The 12,393-nt window shown below is 48.8% G+C and overlaps 1 protein-coding gene and 1 long non-coding RNA gene across 3 annotated transcripts; one reads left to right on the forward strand and one right to left on the reverse strand.

Moving 5' to 3' along the window:
* Positions 1–937: 937 nt before the first annotated feature.
* LOC132322189 (uncharacterized) lies at positions 938–6,690 on the reverse strand. The gene is made up of 2 exons (XR_009485038.1): positions 2,426–6,690; positions 938–1,832 (listed from the first exon to the last, which is right to left on the reverse strand). It is a non-coding gene; the product is annotated as an uncharacterized LOC132322189 (long non-coding RNA).
* Positions 6,691–6,765: 75 nt separating this feature from the next.
* Positions 6,766–12,164, forward strand: TOPORS (TOP1 binding arginine/serine rich protein, E3 ubiquitin ligase). Of its 2 annotated transcripts, XM_059873533.1 has the most exons (3): positions 6,895–7,021; positions 8,089–8,202; positions 8,625–12,164. In XM_059873533.1, exons 2-3 carry the CDS (start codon positions 8,143–8,145, stop codon positions 11,604–11,606), a joined length of 3,042 nt encoding a protein of 1,013 aa, XP_059729516.1. In that variant the 5' UTR covers positions 6,895–7,021; positions 8,089–8,142; the 3' UTR covers positions 11,607–12,164. The 2 variants fall into 2 exon arrangements, with proteins under 2 accessions (XP_059729515.1, XP_059729516.1); XM_059873532.1 differs by lacking the exon at positions 8,089–8,202 and having other exon boundaries at positions 6,766–7,021.
* Positions 12,165–12,393: the final 229 nt, after the last annotated feature.

Consider the following 12,393-nt stretch of genomic DNA (forward strand, 5'->3'; position numbering starts at 1 on the left):
CAGTTGACCTGCTCTCCCAGGTCCTTCACCTCTGGGCTGATTTCCAGCTCTTCCCTCTCCAGCCTTCAGTTCTGCGGGGGTTGTTGTGACCCAAGTGCAGGACCTGGCACTTGGCCTTGTACAATTTGCCTTGGCCAATCAATCCAGACTGTCCAGATCCCTCTGCAGAACCCTCCTGCCCTCCAGCAGATGAACTTGGTGTCATTTGCAAAGTGTATTGTCCATACACTTGATCCCCTCACCCTGATCACGAAATAAAGATGTTAAACAGGACCATCCCAACACAGATCCCTGGGAAACACCACTGGTGAGCAGCCACCAGCTGAATGTAGCACTGTTCAGCACCACTCTCTGGGCCTGGCCATCCAGCCAGTTCTTCATCCAGTGAAGATGCCAAGCCGTGGGCTGCCAGCTTTTCCAGGAGTGTGCTGTGGGAGACAGTGTCAAAGGCCTTGCTGAAGTCCAGGCAGACAACATCCACAGCCTTTCTCTCATGCTCTAGGTGGGTCACTTTGTCATAGAAGGATATTGGGCTGAGCAAGTAAGTCTTGCCTTTCCTAAACCCATGCTGGCTGGGCCTGATCCCCTGCTTGTCCTGTACAAGCCATGGGAGCACATTCAATAAAAACTGTTCCATAACTTTTACAGGCACCAGGTTTAGCTGTCCTTACATATTCTTATCAACCTTATAATTAACATGTGTCCATGGGTACTGCTTCATGTTAATGAGATAAGATTGTATTTGAAGGAGAATCTTTTGTCTCCATTAAAGCAGCTGTTAGTGTGGCTGCATACCTGGGTGAATCAACTAATCATTTCATTAAATGAAAGTCCTCTTAGGTATGCTAATCAAAAGCATGCTGATCACAATTTTTCCAAACAACTCCCCTGAAACCTAAACAAACAAACCACTTCAAGGCTAATAAACCAGTCTTACTCTGATAGATAAGCTATGCTTTATTAAAGAGGATTAAAAAGAAGATCTGAGGGAGATTTCATCAGCATTATGCATATATTCCTTTAGCCATCTCTGGTGATGTCATCTGAATGGTTAATGCTCCCTAAACATAGTTATTTGCTGCATCATTTTGAATGTGACAGGAAACACAAGCTTTCTGCTCTGAACTGCATCTTCCTGGGTGAGAAGACGGTGGATACTGAACACTGAGACAAAGCCCTTCTTATTAAATCCCAGAAGCAGGCTGAGGGGGTTCCTATGTGTTTCTTGACTTCTATGAGCAAGCACACAAGCAGAAGCTAAACAAAGAGTTTTAAAAAAAAGGAGAGGTGGAATATATAACACTGTCAGTGAACAGCTTCATAGACAGCTTTTTCAGAGAGAGGTAAATCAGTGTATTAAAAATTGAGATAACTGGCTTTGAAACTTCATAGGTGTGGTTTAAACCCATCAGGCAACTAAGTACTATGCAGCTGCTTGCTCACTCCCTCTCCAGCAAGATCAGGGAGAAAAGCAGAAGTGAAAAACCTTATGGGCTGATATAATTACAGCCTAATAGGTAAAGCAAAAGACACATAAACAAGAAAAACAAAACAAAGAATTCCTTCAGCGCTTCCCAGAGCAGGCAGGTGTTCAGCCATCTCCATCACACATAACAGTAACTTCAGAAGACAAAAACCTCTCCCGTGATTCCTTCTTCTTCACCCAGCTTTATATATCGAGCATGATGCCACAGGGTGTGGGACACCCCTTGAGTCCACTGAGGCCAGCTGTCCTGACAGTGTCCTGTCTTCACCCAACTCCTTCTGTACCCCCAGCCTCCTCCCTGATGGTGTGGGTGAGGAGCAACAAAGGCCTTGGCTCTGTGGGAACCCTGCTCAGCAGTAACAGAAAGTGCAGAAAGTGCTTTATATTATCATCACCGTTGTAAGTGCAAATCCAAAACACAGCCCCATACTAGCCACTGTGAAGAAAACTACCCCAGCCAGACTCAGTACATTCTCTACTTCTCACTTCATACAATTTATGTCATACTGTAGTCCTGTATGATTTAATAGAATCTCATTGACACCCCCCATTCCCTCTCAATCCTTTGATACAAAACACAGATATAATTTTCTTAGTCTACAGACACCCCCTGCAAAAGCCCACCAAATGTTAACATATGTCCATAGAATGTCAGCTGAATTCATTTCAGGGCCCATGAGCTGGGGCTCTGTCTGTTCTGCTGGTCACTCAGGACAGGAGAGGAGAGTAGAGGTGATGTGGTGTGGTACTGTGGCCTAGAGCCACCTCAGGTGAAGTCACTGCTACATTTGCACTGTTTATTATAAGACTTGTCCTCCATTGGTTCATGTGGCTCCTATTACAGTAATTCCTGTAAGCGAAACTCAAATAATGGGTTACAACAATTTAAAGGCATTTTGTGCCAGACAGAATGGTTTAAGAGTGTAATGAACTCCTCACCTTGCTTCTAGTCTGGCTAGAAACAGGGGTTCGTGCAATAGCCATTACAGGGTCCACCACGGACTTCCATGGGATGCAGAAGGACAGCCTGTCTGACCATAGCTTCACCACAGGCTGCAGGGGAATCTCTGCTTCATCACCTGGCCCACCTCCTGCCTCTCCTTCTTCTTCAGGGTAAGGGCCTCTCACACTGTTCCCCTGTAGTGTGGACTCATCCACTGGTCACAGTCCCTTTGGCTCAAGTTCATACTGGAATTCCAACCTGTCCAGTGCAGAAGCAGACAGCTGCAATGCCCTGGCCACTTGCCAGCCCAGGCGCATCGTGGCTGTTATCAAAATGTTCCCAGGCACAGCAGAGTGAGATAAGAAGCACAGCACTACAGCAAACAGCCACCAACAAGCACTGGATTGCAATATGCATCAGGCAAGTGACCCCTGCGGGCAAGTACTGGAGCCTGCTGATTAATAATTTAACAACCATAACAGCTGAGAGTTTCATCGACCACATTCCAATCAAGTCTATCATTATCTGAGTTTTTTGAGCCCCACATTGGGTCCAAAGAAGGACTGTTGTGGTTTAACCCCAACTAGCAACTAATCACCCCATAACTACTTGCTCACTCCTCTGTGGAGGGATGAAGAAGAGAACTGGAACGGTAAAAGTGAAAAAACTCCTGGGTTGAGATAAAGACAGTTTAATAGGGAAAGTAAAAGCACACAAAGAAGCTAAGCAAAATAAGAAATTCATTCATTGTTTCCCATAGGCAGCCAGGTGTTCAGCCATCGCCAGGAGAGCAGTGCCCCATCCTGTGTAAGGATGACTTGGGAAGACAAATGCCAAGACACTGAACTTCCTGCCCTTCCTTCTTCCTCTCCCAGATTTATATGCTAAGCGTGGCACCATAAGGTATAGGACTGGGATATCCCTTGGATCATTTGGGGTCAGCTGTCCCAGCTGTGTCTCCTCACAATTCCTTGTACATCCTCAGCATCCTCACTGGTGGCGTGGGTGAGGAGCAGCAAAGGCCTTGGTTCAGCAGGAAAAAAAACCATCCTTATGTTATCAGCCCTGTTTTCAGCACAAGTTCAAATCACAGTCTGATAGTATGAAGAAAATTAGCCCTACCCCAGCCAAAACCAGGACCTTCCCACTGGACTAGAAGGAGGTATTTTCTAAATCTCTATGGGGCCTTTAATCCCACTTCTGTCTTACGGGGGAGGTAAAAGTGGCTTCTTGCTTCTGCCATCATGCTGACATGACTTCAGATCAGCATCAGGATGTGGAACTGGAGATGTTTCTAGGACCCTTGACATTTACTCTAGCATTGAGCTGTGATACCAGTACAAAAGAGAGGATACAGTGAATAGTCAAGACAGGCTAGAGAAATAAAAGCTCTTGAGTGAGGCTCTCAGTTCTTTTAATATAAACAGAAACATCACACAGGTTTCTCAGTTAGCTGAGGCCATGTCATAAAAAGAGAAAGGCCTCCTTCTGCCTTAGTTTGCTGTCACTGTGCAAGGTCCTTGTCATCAGCAGGGACATTATCAAGTGTTTCCTCTCTCTTGTGAGCAGTCATAGTCTCTGCCTTGGACTTCAGGGACAAGACAAAATGGACAGGTCTTGGTCATTTGGAGATTTTTAGAGAAGCATACCCGAGCATGCACACCGAGCAGCAGGCTAAGATGAAGGGAGAGAAATTCAGCTGCTGTTGCTGCTGCTCCTTCCCCATAGTCCTGCACGGCTCCAGCCTGCGGTGCAGGCAAGCTAGCTTGGAGGGGATGCCGAGGAGTATTTTGCCATCTCGTGGCAGCTCTGAAGTAAAGCATCTCAACGTGACCACAAAGACTCAGAAGGAACAAAGCCAAAAAAGAGATAGTTCCATTGAGCTGACTGCAAAGTGACACTTGGAAGGTTTGCAGCAGAGCCGGCCACAGCCCTGAACTGACCACTACCTGCCCGTGTGCAGCGGCAGGTGCACAGCAGTGGCAGAATCTAAAACAAAGCTTGAGGAGATATCACTGAAGAGGACCCAGCCTGGGACAGGCTAGTGGTCAGAGATTAAGAAATTTCTAACTCCTGCTCTTGGTGTCATGCTGCTGGAGATTCCCAGCTAGTCAGGGAAAGGAGAGAATAACTGCAAGCTGGTGGAGGCTTCAACACCACAGTGCGGACATGGGCTGAAGGGCTGAAGCTGAGCTCTTCTTCACTGTCTTCTGGTGTGGACAGTGAAGAATGATCCAGTCAGTCAGCTTTGGCTCAGAGAAAGTCAGCAGAAAGGCAGAGAGCCCATCAGCACAGAAACCGTTAGAGAAGCACTACTAAAGGTCTATGACAATTTTCATGTATTTACAGGGTGATCTAGCTAAGATGGGGGATGCTGAGCAAACTCAGGAATTGAACAATCTGAACCTTCCACTGACCTTCTTTCCCACAGGAGCTGTTGCTGCTGTGCCTGAGGGAGCATTGTCTGAGGTGCCAGGGCACACCAGAAAGATGGCTGGGGGTTGTCCCTCTTCAGGGACTGCAGATCCCACGTGTATCAACAGCGTGGGCACTGCCAGTGCTGTGGCTGCTGCTTAGGAAGACATGAGACCTCTCCACACTCTTATTCCCACAAAGCTGCTGGCAGGGAAAATTCCTGCTGATGACCAAGGGACCCCAAAGGCTCTGATGGTGGAAGAAGGAGGGCCAGGATCACCAAAGAAATATTTTTCCCCAGCTTCAAGAAGAAGGTGGGATGAAGTGTTGCCAATCCATGTGGGCAGTGGCAGAGGAGCCACATGAGTTCTGCTCTTCACAGCTGTGTAGAAAACCAGCACCTCAAACCAGATCCATTTTACTTCTAAAATTGCTTTTTTTCAGCTCAGAAATTATAAACCCCTGTGAAGAGCCTGGAATGCCTTTCAAGTATACCCATTATATTTCCATGACCCAGAGATGAACTATCCAAGTGGGTACCATCTTGCCTAAGAGCTGACACATGCACACAGCATTTATCAAGTTGACAGAGTACAACTATTTGAGATACAAATCCCTCCCATTATGCCAGAAATGGGAGTGGGTAATGGCCCTGAGGCCAGCAAAGGGTGCAGGTGCCAGTGTGGCTCCAGTCACTGGGGCAGGATGGGTACGTGTGCCCCAGGTGCACCTACTGGGGAACTGAGGCAAGTAAAATGAGTGAGTTTTGGCACCCACACACAAAGCAGGACTGCAGGTCACGGCCCACATGCCTGCTGCTGCTGCTGTGGACACCAGAGAGGATGCATCTGCCTGAACACCAGGGAAAATTACTGGGGGCAGGGATGTAACTCTTGAGCAAACTTCAAGGTGGACTACCTGGTGAGGAGCAGGCTCTGGCTCCAGGCAGGTGATGAAGGGAAGGCCCTTGCTGCTACCTAGGGAGATGTTTAGGAGTGGCGTACCTGTTGGGAAGTACCAGAGCATGCATTTGTTCTTGAGCAAGAAGCAGGACCAGCTGGTGCGTGGGAATGAGTAAATGGCTCGGGATATGGGGCAGGGTTATCACATGAACAGAAGGGCTGCGCTGGTACTTTGGGCATCTGTGAATTCACGTCTGATTTTGCGAACCTTAGTCCATACTGACTGTGCGTAAGAAAAAGGACAGGGCTGGCTGTGCTTGTGTTCTACACAAGTCCAGGAAGTAATATATGCAGTTGCTGCGGCAGGCTGTGCCCCACCTGTGGCAGCCTGCACAGCAGGCCTTGTCCGTGTCCTTTCCACACTTGTATCTACTGCCGGTGTGCGCTTGTAAAAATCAGTAAGGACAGTTATTTTTCTCTTTCCTAATAACAGCTTATGCTTTATCTATCTCCTCTTTATGTTTTATGCTATTCATGTTTTACTTGCCCAACCAACCACGCGGCTTCTCCAGCCTTCTATGGATTCCTCTGCACTCTGGGAGACAGTGCCAAGCTCCCGCTGGCGCCGCCGGCGGGCTCTGCCATTGCCTAGGGCAACCTCTGGGTCAGGAAGCGGCACTCCAGCGGCCACAGGGGCCATCCGGGCCCCTAGAGAACGAAACCCCAGCTGCGCATCACCACGCCAGCCACCAAGGAACAAAGCGCGCTCCGCGCTGGTGGCGCCACCGCCGCCACTCCCCTCGCTGTTCCTTCCCAGGGGCGGCCGCCGCCTCGAGCTGCTCCCTGGGGCTGCTCAGTACCGCCATCGCTGCCGCTGCCCCGCCCGCCCCGCGGGCACTCACCAGCCGGCGGAGCGGGCCGCAAGCCGAGCGCCCGCCGGAACCCGAGCTGCCACCGGCGCCGCCCCGCCCCGGCCCCTCCCCGGCCTCCGCCCCCCGGAATGGCGTCACTGCGCGGGGCGCGGATGTGACGGTGGCGGCGCCGGCCTCGCTGCCGGCTGATCCCGGCTCAGCTCCGCGCCCGCGGAAACCTGTTCCCGTGGCAACGCCGCCACCGATGGCGGACCCGTCCCGGCGCCTGGCGGAGGGTGCCCGCCGCCGCCGCCCGCCTGGAGAGGAGCGGCGGGAGCCTTCCGGCACCGGGCGCTGCCGGACGCGCCACAGGCTGAAGGCGGCCGCGGCCCTGGCCCGCACGGGAAGCGAGGGCCCGGCGGCGGTGAGTGCGGGCTTGGGGGCGGGCGGAGCGCCGTCCCCTCCGTGGCGCTGGCTGGCGGCTCCCTAGGCGGGGGTGGCGGGGAGCGGGCGGGGGCGGCGCCGCCGCGGGCGGAGCGGGGCCGGGGCCGGGGCCGGGGCCTGGGCCTGGGCCTGCTCACCTCCGCGGGTGCGCGGGCACTTCTTTGACCCCGTTCTGCCCCCCTGGCACCCCAGCGCTGCTGCTGCCCCATCCCCCAGTGTCCTGCCGGCGGGAAAGGCCTGGTGCCAGACAGGCTGCAAAACATGGGCTAATGGATTTTGAAGTAGCTTGGTAACTTATTTCCACTGTATTGTAATGCCTTAGGGTAACGCCAAAACTTAAAATAACTCTTAAATAGATTGATAGATTGATTTTTTGTTGACCATGTTTGACATCTCTCATGATTTCACCACGGCCAGCTGCCAAGCACCAGGTAGTGACTTGCACACTCCCTGAGATCGAGGAGGATATCAAAAGGGTGAAAGGTGAAAAACTCATCAGTTGAGATAAAGACAATTAAATAAGGACACCAAAAGCTATGCACTCAACCAGTGCAAAACAAGGAATTAATTCTCTGCTTCCGATGGGCATGCAGATGTTCAGCCATTTCCAGGAGAGCAGGGCTCTATCGTGTGTGATGGTGATTTGAACCGACAAGCATCATCACTCCAAATGTCTCACCTTTCCTGCTTGTTTCCCCCATTTTGTATATTGGGGATGTCACGTGGTCTGGAAATCACTTTGGTCAGTTTGGGTCACCTGTCCCAGCTGAGTCTCCTCCCAACCTGCCATGCCCTACCAACTTCCTCACCAGTGTGGAAGTACAAAAAGTTCTGTGTAAGCCCTGCTCAGCAATAACAAAACTCTGTATTATCAACACTGTGTTCAATACAAATTAAAAGTTCAGCCCCAGACCAGTCACTGTGAAGAAAATTTACTATCTCAGGCAAACAGCGTAACAACCTGACTAGATAAAAGACAGTGTGTACTTCAGCATGACATCTGGTTGTTTCTGCTTCAGTCTTGAAAAAAAATACTTATTTTGGCAGGAACACATCCTTGGAGATTGTCTTGTCCAACAAGCTGTGTGTGGTCCAGCATGAATGCCCAACAAAGAGGGGCAGACTGTGCAGGAGCAGAGCAGGTCCAGCAGAACTTGGAAGGTGATAACATAGTTCAAGTCCAATTACTTATTTTGGCTGGTTTTTGTTAAAGTACAGAACTAACTGTTCTCATACTTTTCATATGTAAATGCTAGATTTTTTAAGCTACGATTTTAATAATAAATTTACTGACCACATCAAAGGAGTTATTTAAGAGTGGGGAAGAAGATAGGCCTGCCTGTTACCTTCATCTATGCCAGCATGATTTGGGTGCTGTGTAAAACTTGCAGCACTGAAGAACTAGATCTCGCTGTGAAGAGAAGTCAAAGTAGTTAGGTCATGCTGCCTCTTTGTTCAGGATTCTCTCAGAGCCACTGCTGGGTTTTGCAACTGTAAAAGCAATTGTTATGGGTTTCTGCATTAGAGTGTAAGATTTTTGCCTCTCTGTGACAGCAAAGATCTTTTGTCTCTGTCTTTTCTAGAACATGACGTCAGATAAGGAGTTTGCAGAAAATAGCAATTTTTCTCCAAAAGCCAGCACCAGTAAGCTGCCGACAGATGCGTCTCCCGACTCCAAATGCCCCATCTGCCTGGACAGATTTGACAACGTTGCCTATCTAGATCGCTGCTTGCACAGGTTCTGCTTCCGCTGCGTCCAGGAATGGTCAAAAAACAAAGCAGAATGCCCGCTCTGCAAGCAGCCCTTTTTTTCCATTTTCCATACGATTCGCGCCGAAGATGACTTCAAGGAGTACATCCTGAGCCCTTTAGAAACAAGCTCTTTTGCCAGCCCCGATGGCCGGAGGTTTCGTTACCGCACTACCCTAACGAGGGAACGCCGCACGCGCAGCTCCCCTTCCCGAAGGATGCTGTCCCCGCCGGATAACGGGATGTTGTTTGAAGGGCTGTCAAGCGAGCCGGCGCGACACAGACACAGAGAGATTCAGCAGATGCTCAGGAGGCTGGCCTCGAGGAGGAAGGCCAGCGCGGAGGGCAGGTCTCTGCGTCAGATTCAGGAGGAGGACATGATCACCTTCCGCAGGGCTCTGTACCGCACCGGCGTGCGCATCCGCAGCATTCAGGACGGCGGGCGATACCGAGAGATCTCGGCGGAGTTCTTCCGCCGCAACCCTGCTTGCCTTCACCGCTTGGTTCCTTGGCTGAAGCGAGAACTCACAGTCCTGTTCGGTGCCCACGGGTCTCTGATCAATATTGTGCAGCACATAATCATGAGCAACGTAACTAGGTACGATCTGGAAAGCCAGGCCTTTGCTGACGATCTAAAGCCATTTTTGCTGAATCGGACAGAACACTTCCTGCACGAATTCATCAGTTTTGCTCGTTGTCCTTTTAACTTGGAAGCGTACGATCAACACGCCAATTATGACTGTCCTGCACCATCGTACGAGGAGGGAAGCCACTCAGACTCATCAATTATTACAATATCTCCGGATGTGGCGTACCCGCAAGGGCCAGATAATAGTTTGTCTGCGCCCGGTCTTGGTCAGGCCCCGTGGGACGATGAAACTCCGGGGCCTTCCTATTCCATTTCAGAAGAGGTTCGTGCAACCATAGCTTCTCCTCTGGAGTCATCAGAAAGTTCTGACGAGGACTCTGCTCCAGGGAGCCGGAGAGCCAAGCTGCCGACTGAGTTACAGGCTAATGCTGACTCCAACGACAGTGGCTCTTCCTCAGACAATTGTGTCATCGTTGGGTACGTTAAGCCGTTAGCTGAGAGGACGCCAGAAGTGGTTGAGCTGTCCTCTGACTCTGAGGAGTCCATCAAGGAAGAGAAAAGGGAAGATGTCAAGAAACAGCAACCGGTCCAGTGTCCCAGCTGGAGTGATAGTGAACCAAGCAGGAGCTTCTCACCACATTCCCCAACATATAGGGAGGATGTAGGAAGTTGTAGAAGCTGTTTATCTCCTGCAGTGGAGAAGATGGAATCAAAAGGGGATGAGAAGAACAAATGTAAAAGAAAAGATCTGCCTCCGCAGGACTTCAGTTGGAGCCCATCTCCAGGGAGTGACACGGTATGCTCCCCATGGAATCACAGATTGTCTAAAAAGGGGAAGTCTAGAAGCCCACAGTCCTGTTCACGGGACAGTCGAGGCAGTCACGGACATCGGTCTAGAAGGGAACACCGTAGCAAAAGCCAACTTAAAAGGAGACGATCAAGAAGCAGAGATAGTAGCAAACACAGGAGCAAAAGAAGCAGCAGAAAATCAAGGGCTCATGACACCAGAGCCTCTCTGAAAAGCCAGAGAGCCTCTCTAAGTGGTGAGAGCACTCCATCCAGAGAAGTGAGCAGATCACGTTCACGCAGCAAAGGCCACAGTAAAAGGAGATCAAGAAGCAGAGACAGTGATCGCTATTATGTAAGAGACAGTTATCAAAGTAGACACCAGTGGGGTTCTGCTTTCTGTAGTCGAAAAGTGTTTGGAGACAGCTATGAATCCTCCAGTAGAAGGAGGACCCGGTCTAACACTCTTTATTCACGGCAGTCTGCCAGTCCAGAATACAGGATAAGATCGTTCATTGAGAGGACAGATCTGCATAGCCAGAGGGGACTCCATGAGAGACACTATTACTGTTATGAAAGATGCAGGTCAAGGAGTCGGTCAAGCAACAGATCAAGGACTCCTTCTGGAGCTACTGACAGAATGAAAAGTGAAAAGCCTGGTGGAAAAAGGAAGTACAAAACTCGCCACCTGGAGAATGCATTCATGGAAAGCCCAAGTCTTGAAAGAGAAAATGAGTCCAAGAAAACTTCCTCAAAATTTGGTGACTGCTGCAAAAATGAAGATAGCCTGTCAGACAATCATGCAAGCAGCGAGACAAAGCGTAAGAAAAGGAAGAAGAAAATGAGGAGTCCAAGTGTGGAAATAGTCTATGAAGGAAAAGCAACAGACACAACGAGGCATCTTAAAAAGAAAAAGAAAAAGCATAAGAAGAAACACCGGAAACATCACACGAGTAACTCAGTACATTCTTCTCCAGTGGTGATTACAATTGATAGTGATAGTAGCAAGGAACCAGAAAGTACCGAATGGGACAGCAGTATTACATGGACAGGCACAACTCAAATAAATGAGAAGGGAAATGAGTCTCCATCTTCTTTTCTGAGGAGAACAGGATGTGAGGAAACTGGAGGAGTAGACAAAAAGTATGGTATCCCTGCCACAAGGGAAAACTTAGATGGTGACGCTGGAAATGCTGATGTCAAACTTCAAGAAACAGCTGCTGATCAGAGTGTTACCACAGTGAGTACCAGCAGTAGCACCTCTCACACAGAAACTGTAACCAGTTATGTTCAGGAAGCACCAGCAGCGCCTTCCAGTCAACTGCCTTCCCCCAGGACTTCCTTCCTAGAGTGTCCAGAGAGGGAGCCATTGATACTGAGACTGCCAAAGAGACTTGTCAACAGGTCCTCGTGGTTTGATTTCCCAGAAGAAAAAATGTAGTAGGCTTTCCTTGGAACATTTGTTAAAACTGTGAATTTAACTACTTTCTTTTTCTCCTTGAAAACTAAAATGTCTGATAGGGTTTCTGTCTGTTAAAAAGATGTCTGGGAAACGTATAGAACTTTTGAATGTGTATGCACTTTTAAGTCAAAGAAGATAGAATATTGCTAGTATGTAATTCTAAAACTTTGTTAGAGGGCTGTTTGGAATTGTTAATTTCATAAAGCCATCCACAGAGTATTTAAAAGTTTTGTGTAAACCAAACTACAGAAAAGGAGCCCAAAACAAGAGCCTGGAAATGCATTTTATGGGGATAACTTTTCTTAGACCAGGAAAATGTTGTTTAGTTCATAAAAAGTGATTCAGTCTGAATTCCAGCATCATTTCAATCTCTGGTTTAAGCTGATCTCTGCTGAAAAGCAGTGCGTGATTTCTACAGAATTTCTCAAATGACTTTGAGTAATTTTAAGGTAATCTATGTCAAAATCTGAATAAAGCAATAAGGGTTTTTTTGTTGTTTGTTAAATATATTTACATATGTACTGTGTGTTTTGAAAATGGAGTTTTTTCTTTTGGTTTTGAGTGTCGTGTGTATCCAGACCATTTGATGTTGCAGTCCAGAGTACTTCAGGTTGGAGGGGTTGTTTGGAGATCAGCTGGTACAAGCCTTCATTGAAAGCAGGAACTTTGATCAGATTGCCTGGGATTGGTTCAGTTCTGAGTTTTCCCAAAAGTTGGGTGGCTGCTCTGTCCTGCCCTTTCTAACAAAAGAGTTTTCCCTTGGTAA

Source organism: Haemorhous mexicanus, chromosome Z, assembly GCF_027477595.1.
Source record: "Haemorhous mexicanus isolate bHaeMex1 chromosome Z, bHaeMex1.pri, whole genome shotgun sequence".
Lineage (NCBI taxonomy): Eukaryota > Metazoa > Chordata > Aves > Passeriformes > Fringillidae > Haemorhous > Haemorhous mexicanus.

Coding starts and splice junctions, on each gene's coding strand:
- TOPORS (XM_059873532.1), top strand. CDS start 6,863: ATGGCGGACCCGTCCCGGCGCCTGGCGGAGGGTGCCCGCCGCCGCCGC. Junction 7,022..8,624: donor GAAGCGAGGGCCCGGCGGCG/GTGAGTGCGGGC, acceptor TGTCTTTTCTAG/AACATGACGTCAGATAAGGA.